Below are 18,929 nucleotides of genomic sequence, written 5' to 3' on the forward strand. Positions count from 1 at the left end.
CCTACCCCAAGTGTTGTGAGGGATTTTTTCCTTCTCCAGCCCCAAAGCACAGGTCAGAGTGGGCTGTGTCAATCCAATCAAGGTGCTATTGTGTAAGCGGTGGGACGATCAAAGCATCAGACAGACTTTCATGGAAGGGAGAAAGCAGCCACTGCCCAAAGGAAATGAAGCCCACACTGTGCAGCCGGCTACTGCTGCCTTCAGCCCACCTTTGCACATCTGGTGCAATGGCTGCTGCCCTGCAAGAGGCATTGTGCTGTTTGACTCTCCTCTGAGAACATCCACAACCATTTCGCCGTGTGCATAAGCTGTTTTTACAACAGAGAATTCATCTCTTCACTGCAGTGTGAGCTGTCGGGGGGAGGGGAGGGGAGGGGAAGAGATGGCAACTTAAAGCTCTTCTTCACAGACACATGGTAAAATAAAAACAAACTTCCTTCCCTACTTTTAACCATGCATGCACAATTCATAACTTCTGAAGCATCCTGGTGGATTCTTCATCTCTGGCAATTTTAAAATCAAGACTGGGTTTTTTAAAAAAAAAGGAAAGTTCTGCTGTAGTTCAAACAGGCATTAACTCAGGGAACTTCTTTGGCCTGTGTTATACAGGAGCTCAGGCTGAATGTGGTCTCCTGTATAGACCTGGGGAAATTGTGCACCACTGCACAGGCGCAGAATTCATGTCCCCAGCAGACTTTTTTTTCCCTTGGCAGAAAATACATTTTGCCAGCGAGGCGCTGCAGTTACACCTTTCTCCCACCAGGAGCTGTTATGGTGCCAGAACAGAGGGCAGCTAGCTCAGAGCTGTAGCAGAAGTGGCATTCCTCACAGCAAACTGCCCAAAAGGGCCAGGTGAGGAAGCAGGCAATATGGGGGGGGGGGCAGACAGAGCAGGGCACATAGGGCTGCTGCGGGGATCACATAGGCTGGGGTTCAGAAGGGCTGGTGGGGGGGGAAGACTGGGGTGAGGGTCTAAGTGGGAGTGGGGGTGCAGGACCACACAGGGACAGGGGCTACACAGGGGCAGGTGTGGCTGAGTGGGAGTGCAGGGATAGGGGAAGGAAGGTGCAGGGACACACAGGAATGGGGCAGATGTGCCTAACTGAATGGGAGAGGCTAGGGAGTCAGCCAGGGAAGTATGGGGGAGGCTCCCCAACTCTCTAACAATCCCCGCCCCCCCAAATCTGTTACATACTTCTCCCACCCACACCCAACAACCCTCCTGCTTCACTCCCAGGCTACTTCCAGCAATTACTTCCCTCTCTCTCAGCTCCTCTGTTACTCCTGACTCCCCCAAGCCTTTGTACTACTGCTGAGGGGTGCAGGAAATAGGTTTCTGTATTATAGTTTACATGAATTCTTACTCAGAGTTCTGTGTTACTATGCCTCGTAAAGAATCTATTTGTCAAAAAACACTTTCTGAATCTTTTTTTTTGTTCCCTCCATTGCTACAGACATACTTGCTGACAGGAATTTTGAAATTAATTACCAAAATAACTGAAACTAGGGTTCATGCATCTGATGAAGTGAGCTGTAGCTCACGAAAGCTTATGCTCAAATAAATGTGTTAGTCTCTAAGGTGCCACAAGTCCTCCTTTTCTTTTTGCAGATACAGACTAACATGGCTGCTACTCTGAAACCAGTGTGATTACATTGTGTTATTTTGACAAATTAAATATGCAAAATTTTAAAATATTGTTTGCAGAATTTTTAGGCGCAGAATTCCCCCAGGAGCAATGGGAAACTCTCTCTGTGCACCTGCCAGTCACACAGTTCATCAGGCCTCATGGTCAGTTAGGGCCTGGAACACTTTGATTGGTTGCACTTTACATTGGCTTTTCCACCTGCCGTGTGAATGCATCAGCTTTTTTAATAGCAAAGAAACACCTGGTTAGACAGACCTTTGTTACACATTAGGGACGTAGTTCTTCTTCATCACATTTCTATTTAAAGTAGACAGCATGTGCAGTTCCTGAGTCTTCTTTCAATCACACACACTGAGCTGTCCTGCCCGGCCCCGCCCCTCAGCCCAATTCATGCTGAAGGAGGACTGCAAATCCCACCTCTAGATGTCACCCAAGAGTCACCCGCTGGCTGGAACAGAGCTAGGTGTGGGGGGGGGAAGTTCCTGGCTGGGTCCCATGTAGACGGGAGGAGAGAGAGAGAGAGAAGGGGTTATCCTGGCTACATCCCAGTGAAATGAGTGAGTGAGTGTAGGACAGAAAGAGAGACATGGCTGGATCCCACCTACATGAGGGGGAGGGCTCCCTAATGCAGTAGGCTGTGATCATCTGCTCTAAACTCCCTCCACCTGTCTGCTCTTCCCCACACTTGTTCAGCCAAATCCCCTCCCCTGCCCCCCAGTCTCTCTGCTGGGCATCATGGGGACAGGACCACTCCCTGGTCTGCATCTGCTGGCGCTGTGTCAGGCCCACGGGCTGCCAGAAGCCCCTCAGGCCCTGGTGGTGGCAGAGGGGCACCGGTGTGCATGACCGGGTGCCGGGTGAGGTTGGCCAATCTAGCAAAGTGCTTGCCCCAGTCAGCACAGCTGTACTGCTGCTCTCGGCTGTGAAAGAACCGATGTGATAGCAAGGAGGCGGCCCGTGCAAAGCTCTTGCTGCAGCCAGCGCGTCGGAATATCCTCCCCTCAGTGTGCGTGCACTGGTGCTGGGTGGGTGGATTGGTTTTTTTCATGTTCTTACCAGAATCATCACAGTGGTTCGGCTGCTCCCCGATGTGTGCGCTGGTGTGTTCTCAGGGTTGAACTCTGTGCAAAATCCTTGCCACAGTCAGTGCAGCGATATGGCCGCTCCCCGGTGTGTGTGCGCTGGTGTATTCTCAGGGTTGATGTCTCCGCAAAGCTCCTCCCGCAGTCAGCACAGCGATGCGGCCGCTCCCCAGTGTGCATGCGCTGGTGTCTGTTCAGCTCTGAGCGCCGTGCAAAGCCCTTGTCGCAGTCAACACAGCAGTACGGCCACTCCCCGGTGTGCGTGCGCTGGTGCAGTGTCAGTGTGGTGGCACTGCAGAATCCCTTACCACAGTGGGCACAACGGTGCGGCCGCTCCCCGGAGTGCGTGCGCTGGTGTGTTCTCAGGCTTGAGCCGTCTGCAAAGCCCTTGCCGCAGTCAGTGCAGTGGTACGGCCGCTCCCCAGTGTGTGCGCGCTGGTGTATTCTCATGGCTGAGCTCTGTGCAAAGCCCTTGCCGCAGTGAGCACAGTGGTATGGCCGCTCCCCGGTGTGCGTGCGCTGATGTATTCTCAGCTTTGAGCTCTCTGCAAAGCCCTTGCCGCAGTCAGCACAGCGATGCGGCCGCTCCCCGGTGTGCGCGCGCTGGTGACTTCTCAGGTGTGAGCTCCGTGCAAAGGCCTTGCCGCAGTCAGCACAGCGATGTGGCCGCTCCCCAGTGTGCGTGCGCTGGTGTATTCTTAGGGTTGAGCTCTGTGCAAAGCCCTTGCCGCAGTCAGCACAGTGGTATGGCCGCTCCCCGGTGTGCGTGCGCTGATGTATTCTCAGCTTTGAGCTCTCTGCAAAGCCTTTCCCGCAGTCAGCACAGCGATGCGGCTGCTCCCCGGTGTGCGTGCGCCGGTGCAGTGTCAGTGTGGAGGCACTGCAGAATCCCTTACCACAGTGCGCACAACGGTGCGGCCGCTCCCCAGAGTGCGTGCGCTGGTGTATTCTCAGCTTTGAGCTCTCTGCAAAGGCTTTGCCGCAGTCAGCACAGCGATGCGGCCGCTCCCCGGTGTGTGCGCGCTGGTGTCTTCTCAGGTGTGAGCGCCATGCAAAGGCCTTGCCGCAGTCAGAGCAGCGGTGCAGCCGCTCCCTGGTGTGCGTGCACTGGTGCTGGTTCAGCGCGGATGGGTTGCTGAACCTCTTGGCGCAGTCGATGCAGTGGTGGGGACGCTGGCCCATGGGGAGTCTCTGGTGTGTAGCAAGGTCTGGTCTCTGGCTGAGTTTACCCCGGGGATGGACTGCGTCCTGTGCATGGATCCCTCTGTGGGATGTGGAATCCTGCTTCCCTGCCGCGCTTTCCCCACATTCAGACTGTGTCCACGTCCCCACCAGGATCCCGAGCCCTGCTGGAGAGAGCTCACGGTTAAGGCTACAGGTTTGTCAAGGATGGAAAATGTCACAGATGGAGCGATTTCACCATTTGTCTGTGACTGTTTTTTGGATGGGTGCCTCACCCTGCAATGGCGGCTTCTGTCTCACAGAACGCCTCTCTCTGGGTACTGAGACCTGGTCTGCAGGGTTACAGCACCACTCAGATTTGCCCCCGCCCCCCAGTGATAATGATAGGGGAGGCAAGCCAAACTACAGTGAATGGCCTTGCCACCCAGATCCTCTCTAGCCCGCACCAACCCCTCTGCACCAGGCTGCGGTCAGGTTTGCAGCACTGGGGGAGGTGCTGGGTGGGTGCCCCATGGCGAGGAGGAGGGCAGGTTTTGTTAAAAATCAAGGAGCAGTCACAGGAAGTTTAGTGACTTGTGACTTTTACTAAATTTTCTGTAATTTTTTATACAAAATGCCATGACAAATCTGCAGCCTGACTCAGGGTGGTTCTACCCTATGTTGTTTGCAGCGCCTAGCGCCTGCTCCCTCGTGTGCCATGCACCTCTTGGGTTTTCTTTGATGATTAAACTGTAGCTTGCCCAGGATACAGACACTGCCTGGCACAACAGGGCCCTTATCCAGAACTAGGTGCTCTAAGTGCTAACAAATAGGGTCCAGGGTTTGTTTCAAATTGATTTTGGTTATATTTCAATCAGAGGTGTCTATTTACATGTGGCTGGTTCTTCACATTCTCCTGTTTTATACCATGAGGCCTGTTCCACAGTGTTTGCGCTGTTTTAACCATATTGGTTCAAAACTAGCTCATGTGGATGCAGTGAGACCGGTCTAAAGCTGCTTAGAACTACGCAGTTTATTCCTGCGGGGGAGCGAGTCCTTTTCAAGGAATTCCTTCGAAAGCAGTCATTGACTCTCTGCCTGACGTTTCACTCTTTGTGCAAAACTAAAACTAAACTAAAACCCTCAAAAGGGTAGGGGTTTTTTTGGGGGTGGGAAGTGGGTTGAGGGGATGACAAGTCACTCAGGGTTTGTGTGATGCAATCAGAAAACCATGTCTTGTTTTACAACCCAATCAGTGACACTGCTGAGCTGGAAGGAGTGAATGGCTGCTACCTGGCAGGCCTTTGAGCTACAGACAGCCACAGACTGCATTCAAGCTGAGGGCTGGGCTAAGCATGGACACTGAAGCAATGTAAGTAAGAATGATTTCGTGCCACTTAGAGAGCAGGAAGAGAGGGGATGTGACAATGGCCATTCCACCCCCACTCCCTCACACCCAGCCTATACACCAGGGTACTCCAAGCTGTGGCCTGAAGGACGATTTCATCTGGCTACCAAACATGCCCAGCAGCAGCTGCCTGGAACGTGGGGCAGTTTTAGAGCGTTACAGTGAAGCGCTGGAAGTGCCGGAGACCTGCTCTACAAAATGGCATCCTCCGCGTGGTGTTACCTCACACTCATCACACGTGACTGATCCTGCCCTGCCCTGAGTCACGCCCATCTTTCTCCTTGTTCGCTGGGGCAGGTTTCTCCAGCCTGAGAGGTCATGTGTGAAGTGAAGCAGCAGAGAGGGGGTGAGGTGGAAACCTCGAGAGGACAGCGCCTTCTCTGCCAAGGGCCAGTGACTCTGGGATGCTCTCCCAGGCTGCAAGGAGGTTTTTGTCCCCATCTGAAGTATTTCTGGATCCAGGTGCCAAGGGCCTTAGGGCACCAGCACGTACAGCCTGAGTCAGGAGGGGCAGGCATGAAGCCCATTTGAAAAATCTCTTGGGCACCCCGGCTTGGTATGATTTTCTGAGATGTGGGAAGCCTAGAAGGTGGTGTTGCGGTCTATGGACCGGCAGGCGTGTCTTTCTAGCCAGGTGCTTGTCTGACCCCCAGTGCCAGACCCACTGACACACACAGATGGATTTTATCCTCATAGCCCCAGTGCCCTTTCCATTACACAGCTGGGGAACCTGAGGCATGCTGGAGCTGTAGTGACTCGCTTCTAGAACTGAACCAAGATCTTCTGAATCCTACTGCAACGTCCTACCCACTAGGTAAATGCGGCTCCCATATGCTCCCCCACCACAGAGACCTCTCTCTTTCCCTCAGCATCCCTCAAATCTTCCCCCTCCACACATTGTCCCATATCACTATCCCACCCTCTTCCAACTTCATCACCTCCCCATCTCCGATCCACTTCTCCTTCACAGCTTTGAGGTCCCATCATTTTTAGGTCCCATCCTAGGTCACAGATATCCAATGAGTAGGAAAGAGAGGAAGTATGATAATAAGACTCCCTGGCTTAACCAGGAGATCTTCAATGACCTGAAACTCAAAAAAAAAGAGTTTCTACTTCTGTCATAAATATAAAGGGAGGGGTAAACACCTTTAAAATCCCTCCTGGCCAGAGGAAAAAACATTTCACCTGTAAAGGGTTAAGAAGCTAGGATAATCTCGCTGGCACCTGACCAAAATGACCAATGAGGAGACAAGATACTTTCAAAGCTGGAGGGGGGGAGAAACAAAGGTTCTCGTGGTCTGTGTGATGCTTTTGCCGGGAACAGAACAGGAATGGAGTCTTAGAACTTAGTAAGTAATCTAACTAGATATGCGTTAGATTCTGTTTTGTTTAAATGGCTGATAAAATAAGCTCTGCTGAATGGAATGGATATTCCTGTTTTTGTGTCTTTTTGTAACTTAAGGTTTTGCCTAGAGGGATTCTCTATGTTTGGAATCTGATTACCCTGTAAGGTATTTACTATCCTGATTTTACAGAGATGATTCTTTTAGTTTTTCTTCTATTAAAATTCTTCTTTTAAGAATCTGATTGCTTTTTCATTGTTCTTAAGATCCAAGGGCTTGGGTCTGTGTTCACCTATGCAAATTGGTGACGATTTTTATCAAGCCTTCCCCAGGAAACGGGGGGGGGAAAGACGTTTCCAGGCGGGCTCTTTCCCTGTTATATATATTTGTTAGACGCTTGGTGGTGGCAGCAATAAAGTCCAAGGGCAAAAGGTAAAATAATTGGTACCTTGGGGAAGTTTTAACCTAAGCTGGTAAAAATAAGCTTAGGGGGTTTTCATGCAGGTCCCCACATCTGTACCCTAGAGTTCAGAGTGGGGAAGGAACTTTGACAACTTCTTGTATGACTAAGTCAAGTTACAAAGGATGAATATTTAAAAACAAACAAACAAAAAAGCACCGCAAGCATGTAGGGACAAAATTAGAAAAGCCAAGGCAAAACAAAAAGCTAAACTAGCTAGGGATATAAAGAGGAACAAGAAAGCATTTTATAAATACAAGGGAAACAAGAGGAAGACGAAGGGCAGGCTAGGCCCATAACTAAATGAAGAGGGAGAGACAATAAGAGAAAAAGCAGCAATGGCCAAACTGTTAAATGCCTCTTTTGTTTCATTTTCACCAAAAAAAGTTAGCAGTAATCAGTCAACTAACATAGTGAACACCAGTGTCAATGGGGTAGGATCTGAGCCTAAAATAGGAAAGGAAAATAGTTATGAATTACTTGGGCCTGGTCCACAGTACATGATTATGTTGAATTTAAACGCGTTAGGTTGAATTAAAACGAAATCCATCCACACAACGAACCCCGGTTTGTCGACTTAAAGGGCTCTTAAAATCAATTTCTGTACTCCTCCCTGGCAAGGGGAGTAGTGGTAAAATCAACATCACTGGTTCAAATTTGGGGTACTGTGGACACAATTCCACAGTATTGGCCTCCAAGAGCTATCCCAGAATGCTCCACTGTGACCGCTCTGGACAACAGTTTCAACTCAGATGCACTAGCCAGGTAGTCAGGAAAAGCCCCGGGAACTTTTGAATTTCATTTCCTGTTTGAGCAGCATGGTGAGCTCATCAGTGACCATGCACAGCTCACCAGCACAAACAGGTGACCATGCAGTCCCAGATGCGCAAATGAGCTCCAGCTCCGGGAGGTACTGGACTGGATCTCATCGCAGTATGGGGAGAAGAATCTGTGCAGGCAGACCTCTGTTCAAAAATCAGAACGCCAACATATATGAGAAAATCTCCCAGGGCATGACGGACAGAGGCTACTCCACGGATACACAGCACTGCCCTGTGAAAATTACGGAGCTCAGGCAAGCCTACCATAGGACAAAAGAGGCGAACGGTCACTTGAGGTCACAGCCCCATACATGCCGCAACTATGATGAGATGCACGCAAATCTGGGGAGGGGATGCTATCACTACCCCACCACTGTCCGTGGACACCTGCAAGGGGGGTCTCACAGAGCAGGGAGGATGATTTTGTGGAGGAGGAAGAGGGCAGTGCACAGGCAGCAAGCGGTGAATCCATTCCCCCCGGCAGCCAGGAACTGTTCATCACCCTGGAGCCAATACCCTCCACCCCCTCCCAAGGCGGGCTCCGGCACTATGATGCCAGAGAAGGCACTTCTGGTGTACCTTTGTAAATATGAGACAGGGTTTAAAAGAAAGTGTGTTTAATGATTCCTTTGCCCTGAAGAATTGGGATGCATTCGTGGCCAGTAATGCTACTGGAAAAGTCCGCTCACGCTGGGCTGTTCGCGTTTGGCTTAAAGGGCTCAGCCCTGATCAGAGCCACGTGGTGGTGGTGGTGGAGGGGGGTCGTGTTGCGCATCGGCACAGAAACCGCAGGCTCTCCTTTTAAATGTACCATGAATTGCATGTTTCACTGAGAAAGAGTCTCCCCTTTGGTATCTTTTAAAATTCTACTCTCCCTTTTTCTCCTCCCGCAGGTGCAAATGTTTCCATGCTCCCCCTATCATCTCCGTCCCAGAGGCTGTCCCAGATTAGAAAGCGAAAAAAGATGCATTCAGGACAACATGTGTTCAGAGCTTAGGCAGTCCTCCCGCACTGACAGAGCCCAGCTGAATGCACGGAAACAAACAATGGCAGAGTCCCGGAAAGCGTTCAATGAATGCGATGAGAGGAGGGAGGCGCGCGATGAGAGCAGGCAGGACGCCATGCTCAAGCTAATGAGGGAGCAAACTGCTCCGCTGTCTGGGGGATCTGATGCGGGAAAGGCAGCAAGAGCACGCCCAGCTGTGCTCTTCTAATCGCCCTGGTGTCTGGCTGCGTGAAACTGGCCACCAGGCGATTTGCCTCGACCTCCCACCCCGCCATAAACGTATCCCCCTTACTCTCACAGATAATGTGGAGCACACGGCAAGAAGCAATAACAATGGGAATACTGGTTTCGCCAAGGTCTAACCGAGTCAGTAAACTGCGCCAGCGAGTTTTTAAACGTCCAAATGCACATTCTACCACCATTCTGCACTTGCTCAGCCTATAGTTGAACGGCTCCTGACTACTGTCCGGGGTGCCTGTGTATGGCTTCATGAGCCATGGCATTAAGGGGTAGGCTGGGTCCCCGAGGATAACGATAGGCATTTCAACATCCCCAACAGTAATTTTCTGGGCTGGGAAGTAAGTTCCTTCCTGCAGCTGTTCAAACAGACCAGAGTTCCTGAAGACACAAACGTCATGCATCTTTCCCAGCCATCCCATGTCGATGTCGGTGAAACGTCCTTTGTGATCCACCAGTGCTTGCAGTACCATTGAGAAGTACCCCTTGCGATTTACGTAGTGGCTGCCCTGGTGGTCTGGTGCCAAGATAGTGTTATGCGTTCTGTCTATTTTCCCACCATAGTTAGGGAACCCCATCGCAGCAAAGCCATCCACAATGACCTGCATGTTTCCCAGAGTCACTACCCTTGATAGCAGCAGGTCAGTGATTGCACTGGCTACTTGCATCACAGCAGCCCCCACAGTAGATTTGCCCACTCCAAATTGATTCCCGACTGACGGGTAGCTGTCAGGCGTTGCAAGCTTCCACAGGGCTATCGCCACTCGTTTCTCAACTGTGAGGGCTGCTCTCATTTTGGTATCTTTGCACTTCAGGGCAGGGGATAGCAAGTCACAAAGTTCAAGGAAAGTGGCATTACACATGCAAAAATTTCACAGCCACTGGGAATCATCCCATACCTGCAACACTATACAGTCCCACCAGTCTGCTTGTTTCCCAGGCCCAGAATCAGCGTTCCACGGCATGAACCTGGCCCAACAGCACCATGATCTCCCAATTGCCACATCCTGTGCTTCCAGGAACATCTGAGTCCATGTCCTCATCACTATCGTCATTGCACTGTCATTGCTTCCTCGCCCGGTTTTGCAGATTCTGCACATACTGCAGGATAATGTGCGAGGTGTTTACAATGGTCACAACTGCAGCGGTGAACTGAACAGGCTCCATGCTTGCCGTGCTATGGCGTCTGCCCAGGTAATCCAGGAAAAAAGGCGCAAAACAATTGTTTGCTGTTGCTTTCACGGAGGGAGGGGAGAATGATGACATGTACCCAAAACCACCTTGCTCAGCCTATAGCTGAAATGCTCCTTACTACTGTCCAGGCTTCATGAGCCACGGGAGCAAGGGGTAGGCGCGATCGCGTTGTGCTGCCGTCTGGGAGAGCAGCCTGAGGCAGAAGCCTCCAGCTCACAGGAGAGCAGAGTTGCAGGAGAAGTGGTGGAGCCGTACACCATTTACGAGGACAGCTATCAATCCTATTGCACCGTCTGCTGCAGAAAAAAGGCGCGAAACAATTGTCTGCCATTGCTTTCACGGAGGGAGGGGCGACTGACGACATGCACCCAAAACCACCCGCAACAATGTTTTTGCCCCATCAGGCATTGGGAGCTTAACCCAGAATTCTAATGGGCGGCAGAGACTGCGGGAACTGTGGGATAGCTAGCCAAAGTGCACCGCTCCAAGAGTCAATGCTAGCCATGGTACTGTGGATGCCCTCCACCAACTTAACGTGCTTAGTGGGGGCTGGCAGATGCGTGGAGTGAGCAGGCAGACACCGCTCAGCTCTGCTGCACTGCCGGGGCCCCGGGCCATTGTAAGTTGCCGGGGGGGGATGGAGGGGGGGGGGAACACACCCGGTGGGGGTGGCAGGTGGGGCCTAGGGAGAGACCCGGCCCCAAAACTGCTGGAGCCCCACAGGCCACATAGTTTGAGACCCCCTGACCTAGAAGGAAATAAAGTAATAAGTAACAGTCTGCATGGATTTGTCAAGAACAAATTATGTCTAACCAACTTAATATTCTTATGAACAATTTAAAGTTGGGTGGGGTTGCAAGCACATTAAAGGACAGGATTAGAATTTAAAGTGATCTTGACAAACTGGAGAAATGGTCAGAATTGAAATGACAGCTTAGGAAGGAGTACTGCAGAAATCCATCTGGGGTTACAGTGGATCACAAATTAAATATGAGTCAATGTAATACTGTTGAAAAGAAAAAAAGCAAATATCATTCTGGGATGTATTAGCAGGAGTGTTGCAAGCAAGATGTGAGAAGTAATTCTTCTACTCCTCTCAGCACGGGTAAGGTCTCAACTGGACTACTGTGTCCAGTTCTGGGCCCCACACTTCAGAAAGGATGTAGACAAACTGGACGGGGTCAGAGGAGAGCAATGAGAATGATTAAAGATCTAGAAAACATGACCTACGAGGAAAGATTGAAAAAATTGGATTTGTTTAGCCTGGCAAAGGAAAGACTGAGGGGGGCTTAACAAGATTCTTTAAGTACATAAAAGGTTGTTACAAAGTAGAGGGTGATAAATTGTTCTCCTTATTCACTGAGGCCAGGACAAGAAGTAATGGGCTTAAATTGCAGCAGGGTAGATTTAGGGTAGATATTAGGAAAAACTTCCAAACTCTAAGTGTAGTTAAGCACTGGAACAAATTACCTGGGATGGTTGTGGAATCTCCATCATGGGAGGCTTTTAAGAACAGATTAGACAAACACCTGGACTAGATAATACGTAGTCCTGTCTCTAGTAGAGAGGACTGGACTAGATGACCTACTGAGGTCCCTTCTAGTCCTACATTTCTATAATTTCTAGGATTCATAGATATCAATCATTGTGCCCATCCAGCCTGGCTTCCTGCCTATCCCAGCCAGGGAAACTCCCCCAGTGATTCCTGCCTCCAGCCCAGTAACTCCTTCCCCTCCAAAATAAATACTGGCCCCTAATTCCCAGCCTCCATTTGTCCCCTTCAGTTCCCAGGCAGTGGATTTCACTCTGCCTTTGCCTTCTACATTAAGGAGCCGTGCACTAGCAGGTGCGTAAATCAGAAGGGATTGGATTATTACGACTCACCTCGGAATGGGCTCTCTGGCCTGGAGCTTTCCCTGGAGTCCTCAGCATCCCGAATCCAGAGCTCTGCCTCCCCAACCTCTATCTGGTGGATTAAGTCTGGTGTGGAACCTGAATAGCCTGTTTGGGGGGAATTAATCAGTTTTATTACTAAAGTTTTGCGGGTAGGGACTCATTTATATGTCGGTGCAGCCCAGCACAGTAGGGCTCCGATCTCGGTCGGTGTTTGTCTGTGCAGCACTCGGTGCGATGAGGCCCCAATCTCAGACACTGCTTGAGAGGAAAGCGCAAGAGATCTCAAGCAGGAGAATAAAGAAATTAAACTTCCTTAGAGGAGATTTCGTCCCGTCTCCCGCCAGGCAAGTTGAGTTCGTACTCTGAAGCAGCAACGTCTATGATCCTTCTCAATTTGCTTTGGGACTGAGTCCTGGCAGGTGTCACTGTTATACAGACCTACCATTTTTTTGCTTAGCATGCAAGAATTGTTCAAATGTACAGTTAAGATTATGATGTTCATTCTTTCTGGGGAGGTGGGGAGCTGTTTTCTTCCTGCCTTATTAGTCTTATTTGCTCATATGCTGTTTGCAACCACCCCTGTGCCAGGACTGAGGTAGGTAAACAAGTTACACTAAGACTAGCCCCAGGCTCTGTAGCCCTGAGTTCTTCAACAGGAAGCCGGACTGAAAGAGGCTGTCATTTGACACTACTCAGCCATCAGGTGGCACATGCCAGGGGTGGCATCAAGGGAACACAGACATTTGACAGCTATGAGTAGAGATAAATTGGTCCTTACCCAAGGAAACGAGGGCCCGGTAATTCCTCAGCATCTGGTCCCGGTACAGCTGCTTCTCTGGCCGGGACAAGAGCTCCCACTCCTCCCGGCTGAAATACAGAGCCACGTCCTCAAACGCCACCCGCAGCTGCTGGCACAAGCGTTACACACTCAGCACCCTCCGCTCCAGCCCCAGCCCGGGGCCTCGCCAGGGGAAGGGGCCGCGCCCGGCTCCGCGTGTCCGCCCGGCCCGGGGCCCCCAGCGCTCCGGCTGCGGCAGCCCCCAGCCCCGGGGTCACTAGCGCGGGAGGGACCCGGCCCCGGCCCCCCTCGGCCCCAGCCGGGACCAGCCAGTGCCCGGCCGGGGAGTCCCCGCCCCGCGTCCTACCTGCGCCGGCCCCGCTGCAGCCATCGCCGGGCTCGGCTCCGGCTCCGGCTCCAGCCCCGGCCGCTTCCTCCGCCCGGGCAGCGACCTCCTGCCCCGCGGCTGGTGCCTCCCCGGGGCCGCCTCCCGCCCGCTCCCCGGCCGGCCCCGCGCCTGCGCCGCCAGCTCCAGCAGCCGGGGGGGGGCCCCAGCGCAGCGACCTTCCTGCCCAGCCCCCGGACGCCTGGGTCCCGAGTCCGGCCGCTGGGGGCGCTCGCGGCACCTGGTCCCAGGGCGATAGGAGCCCGTAACGGGGCAGCCCGGTCCCCGCCCCTGACATGTGCGTGGGGCCCCCTTGTGCTGTGGGGACCTGGGAGCACGGACTCCCTCGGCTCTGGGAGGGGAGCGGGGACTAGTGGGTACAAGAGGGCCTCGGCCAGGCTGTGCAGCGTGGGAGTGTCACAGTAACACACGGGTCGGGCTCTGGTTGCTGCTTGGCTGCCTGAGGTTGGTGTGTGCATTTGAGGAGATCAACCCCCAGGCTGTGTGTGGGTCTGAGTGGTACAGGAAGGCTGTGTAACGTGAGTGTTTTACAGATCACAACGTGACTGTGGAGTGTGTGTGTGTCACAGTAAGACAAAAAGAAAAGGAGGACTTGTGGCACCTTAGAGACTAACCAATTTATTTGAGCATAAGCTTTCGTGAGCTACAGCTCACTTCATCGGATGCTGTAGCTCATGAAAGCTTATGCTCAAATAAATTGGTTAGTCTCTAAGGTGCCACAAGTCCTCCTTTTCTTTTTAAGAACGTCTGAGGAACAGTTGGGGGGCGGCGGGGGGTGGGGGGGAGAATAATCAAGGGGAAATAGTTTCACTTAGTATAATGACTCAACCACTCCCAGTCTCTATTCAGACCTAAGTTAATTGTATCCAATTTGCAAATTAATTCCAATTCAGCAGTCTCTGGTTGGAGTCAAAAAAAAATTTTTTCCTAGGGTGCCACAAGTACTCCTTTTCTTTTTGCGTATACAGACTAACACGGCTGCTACTCTGAAACAATAAGACAAGGCTCTGGATGTGTGGTGTGTTTGTTGTTAGGCTGTGTGATGTTGGTGTGTGTGTTACTTACAGGGGATGACAGCCTGGGGTGTGATCCCCTGTAATGTGTGTGTTAAACGACAACTGTGTGTGAGTTAGAGGAGGGCAGTGTGTTCATGAGCGTTACAGGAGCTCACACGTGGCTGTAGTGTGTATGTGTGTTTCAGGAGTTCACACCCATATCACTGCCCAGTGCCATGGGGAGGGCAGGTGCCCCATACAGATGGCGTGTTCTGGCCTCGGTGCTGGTGCTGAAGCAGCTGCCCCTGCCCCCCGCTCATTGTGCCGGGCCCTGCACACCTCAGGTGCCACCCCTGCTGGTCACAACAAATGGTCCAAGGTGAAGCACATCAAGGGCCCGCGGGAAGCCAAGCACAACCCGCTCTTCCAGAAGCTTGTCATGCTCCTGCACTTTGCCCACAAAGTTATGGGGAGGAAGGGATGGATCCTGTGTCTGTGTGACACAACCCCAGCCAGAGGGAGTGATGAAGAGCCCTGCCAGCTTCCCAGATAACAGCTAACCACGGCTGAAGAGGGGAAGGGCCCTGGAACAGGTAGTTTGGGGCAGGGAGGGTCACCAGGGGCCTCAGGACTCCGGGGTCCCATCTCCGCTCTGCAAGGGGATGGTGGGTTATAGCAGAGGGCTCAGAGTCAGGACACCTTGATTCTATCCCAGGCTCAGGGAGGGGAGTGGATCGTGGTGGGTTGAAGCAGAGGGGGCTCGGAGTCAGCATTGCCCTCGAGTGGGGTCCCAGCTGTATCTTCCTTGTGACGCTCCATCTCTGTGCACTGCAGCAGGGGGACCCAACCTTGATTTCAACACCAACCTGGCAAACATCACTGAGCAATGCCAGAGCATGGTCTTGACGAAAGCATCCACTGAGGTGGCCATCAAGGGAAGGGTTCGTAGCTGCGTCCTGTCAGCCGGGCTCATGGGCTGCAGCCTTTTTGAATTCTCTAGGTCAGGCCCGACCTTGCCGAGGTGTTACAGGTGTCACCCTGGATGCGGCAGGTACGTGGATGGGATGGATGAGGATGCGCTGTCTTTCAGGATTTGCTGACTCGTGATCTGAGGACCGTGCTAACGCCACTGCGATCGGCTGCCTCTGTGGTGGACAGCATTGTGGTGACGTCACGCAGTTCCTTTTAACGGTTCTGTGACGGGAAGACCTGAGGTAAACTGTCAGTTACAGAACCAGTTCAGAGTGGCCTGTTAGCTGCCCTTTCCCGCCAAAGTTCAAAAAGGTGCAAAACCACCACCACCCAGCTGAAACAAGATGGAGTCTTGTTGCTTGTGGCAAAGAGATGCCATATTAAATGTCTGACTCCATATTGGATAATCACCATTTTAGTGATTATGAGGGGATAACATTATAAAACCTCATTAAAAACACTATAAAATTACAAGATACAAATATATTAAAACTCTTAACAGGGGGCGTTCGCAGCCTTGAATGAAGGCGAGAGGCTGGGGTTGTAGTTATGGTGCTGGGCTGGACTACAGGACTCGTGGTTTCTATTCCTAGTTCTGCCACTTGGTCCCTCTCTGACCTTGAGCAAATCACTCAGATCAATGGTTCTCAACCAGGGGTACAGATACCCCTGGGGGTATGCTGAGGGGGTACACCAGGCAGTACACCATCTCATCTAGAGAGTGGCCTAGTTTTACAACAGGATACAAAAAGCACTCGCAAAGTCAGTACAAACTAAACTTTCATACTGACAATGACTTGTTTATACCACTCTATATACTATACACTGAAATACAAGTACAATATTTATATTGCAGTTGATTCATAATTACATGATAAAAATGAGGAAGTAAGCATTTTGTCAGTACTAGTGTGCTGGGAAACTTTTGTATTTTTATGTCTGATTTCGTAAGCAAGTGGTTTTTAAGTGAGGTGAAACTTTGGCATACGCAAAAGAAATCACACTGCTGAAAGGGGTACAGTAGTCCGGAAAGGTTGAGAGCCACTGGCTATTCCCTATGACTTAAGTCAGACTGGATCAGAGCGGAGGCCTCATTTGTTTGGTCAGTAATCTAATCTAACATAGTTCAAGTAGGCACTAGACAGCATTTTATTTTTATTATTCTTGTAACCATTTCTGACTGTTATGCCTCATTGCTGTACTCACTTAAAATCTCTCTTTGTCATTAATAAACTTCATTCATGGTTTCATCAATTCTGAAGCACTTAAAGAAGAGGAAAGTGATCAGGAACAGTCAGCATGGATTCACCAAGGGCAAGTTATGCCTGACTAACCTAATTGCCTTCTGTGACAAGATAACTGGCTCTGTGGATCAGGGGAAAGCAGTGGACATGTTATTCCTTGACTTTAGCAAAACTTTTGATACAGTCTCCCACAGTATTCTTGCCAGCAAGTTAAAGAAGTATGGGCTGGATGAATGGACTATAAGGTGGCTAGAAAGCTGACTAGATTGTCAGGCTCAACGGGTAGTGATCAATGGCTCCATGTCTAGTTGGCAGCCGATATCGAGCGGAGTGCCCCAAGGGTCGGTCCTGGGGCCGGTTTTGTTCAATATCTTCATTAATGATCTGGAGGAGGGCGTGGATTGCACCCTCAGCAAGTCTGCAGATGACACTAAACTGGGAGGGGTGGTGGATACCCTGGAGGGTAGGGATGGGATACAGAGGGCCCTAGACAAATTAGAGGATTGGGCCAAAAGAAATCTGATGAGGTTCAACAAGGATAAGTGCAGAGTCCTGCATTTAGGACGGAAGAATCCCATGCGCTGCTACAGAAGAGGGACCGAATAGTTAGGCAGCAGTTCTGCAGAAAAGGACCTGGGGGTTACAATGGACGAGAAGCTGGATACAGGTCAACAGTGTGCCCTTGTTGCTAAGAAGGCTAACGGCATTTGGGGTTGTATAAGTAGGAGCATTTCCAGCAGATCGAGGAACTTGATCATTCCCCTCTATTCGGCATTGGTGAGGTCTCATCTGGAGTACTTTGTCCAGTTTTGGGCTCCACACCGCAAGAAGGATGTGGATAAATTGGAAAGAGTCCAGCGGAGGGCAACAAAAATGATTAGGGGGCTGGAGGAGAGGCTGAGGGAACTGGGATTGTTTAGTCTGCAGAAGAGAAGAATGAGTCAGGATTTGATAGCTGCTTTTAACTAGCTGAAAGGGGGTTCCAAAGAGGATGGATCTAGACTGTTCTCAGTGGTAGCAGATGAGAGTACAAGGAGTAACGGTCTCAAGTTGCAGTGCGGGAGGTTAGGCTGGATATTAGGAAAAACTTTTTCACTAGGAGGGTGATGAAGCACTGGAATGGGTTACCTAGGGAGGTGGTGGGATCTCCTTCCTTAGAGGTTTTTAAGGTCAGGCTTGACAAAGCCCTGGCTGGGATGATTTAGTTGGGGATTGGTCCTGCTTTGAGCAGGAGGTTGGACTAGATGACCTCCTGAGGTCTCTTCCAACCCTGATATTCTATAATTCTATGGACGGACTCCTAGGAAAACCAATAGGTCTTTTAAGATTCTAATGTTCCCCCCTGACTTCCAAGCCAGCTGTCCCCCCACATCATGGAGACCTGGGTCCCCACACATCCCGCCCTGTGAGGGGGCTGCATAGAGCGCCAGAATAGCTAGGGACAGCCCTGCCAGTCACCTCTGCACCTCATACATTTTAGTGGCCCAGAGGATGTTAACTCACATACGAAGCAGTTAGCTTAACACAACCATGTTGTCAGTTTATTATCCAGTATGTGAATATGGTTCATTAACCGATATGTAAATATGCAAAATGATTTTTTTCTACATATCCATTGGAGCTGGCATGGAGGTGACTTCTCTAGCTCAGCTTCACCGTTGCAGTGACTGGTTCTAGAGACGCAGAGGGAGTTCATTCAGGTTTTTCACTGAAGGTGCTGTGACAGCCAGACACCTGTTCTCTGCATGGATTTCTCAGTGGTTGCCCAAGACCGGACTAGAACAGACAGAGTTAATAGGGTGCTTGTCAGCAACCAACTCAAGTTGTTACCCAGCAGGTGGTGTTCTCCCTGATGCTGGTGCACTCACATCTCCTTCATGCAGACATTTTGACTTGAGGAAGCGACGTACTGAACAACATGGGACATTTTATACCATTTCTGTTAGACGGCGCTGCCGCTTAAATGGTTAACCCTTTAAATGACATATTTTACTTGTTTAAACAGTTAACTTTTAAAACTGTATTTACATCCCTAGCAGAAATTTCCATCTAGAAGTTCGAACAATCTCTATGGAAAGTCTCTTTCCACTCCTGGATGGCTCCGTCCTTGGAGAGTAGTTCATCCCAGAGACATATACAGGGATTTGACTCATTTGCGTAGTCTGTGGGCATGGCTAACAGGAGAGAACAGTTGAGGAAAGAACACGAACAGCTCTACGCACCTCTGTGCCAGGGCTTGATTTTGCCGTACCCGTCAATGATTACATGAGTGATGTCACT

At 50.9% G+C, this 18,929-nt stretch overlaps 1 protein-coding gene across 10 annotated transcripts in view; it reads right to left on the reverse strand.

Annotated features, from left to right (window-relative positions):
* Positions 1–1,831: 1,831 nt before the first annotated feature.
* The window catches only part of LOC114018225 (zinc finger protein 227-like), a 98,559-nt gene continuing 81,461 nt past the window's right edge, over positions 1,832–18,929 (reverse strand). The window contains exons 1-4 of one of the 10 annotated variants that reach the window (XM_037899193.2): positions 13,400–13,693; positions 13,033–13,162; positions 12,243–12,359; positions 1,832–4,077 (exon numbers count right to left, since the gene is read on the reverse strand). In XM_037899193.2, coding sequence (XP_037755121.1) covers positions 2,711–4,077; positions 12,243–12,359; positions 13,033–13,162; positions 13,400–13,423 — 1,638 coding nt within the window. In that variant the 5' untranslated portion in view covers positions 13,424–13,693 and the 3' untranslated portion in view covers positions 1,832–2,710. Of the gene's footprint in view, positions 4,078–10,063; positions 10,247–12,242; positions 12,360–13,032; positions 13,163–13,399; positions 13,703–18,929 lie in introns of those variants that run through there. The other 9 variants (XM_037899194.2, XM_037899195.2, XM_037899196.2 and 6 more) reach the window with 9 other exon arrangements.

Source organism: Chelonia mydas, chromosome 6 (genome assembly GCF_015237465.2).
Source record: "Chelonia mydas isolate rCheMyd1 chromosome 6, rCheMyd1.pri.v2, whole genome shotgun sequence".
In the NCBI taxonomy this organism is placed as follows: Eukaryota; Metazoa; Chordata; order Testudines; family Cheloniidae; genus Chelonia; species Chelonia mydas.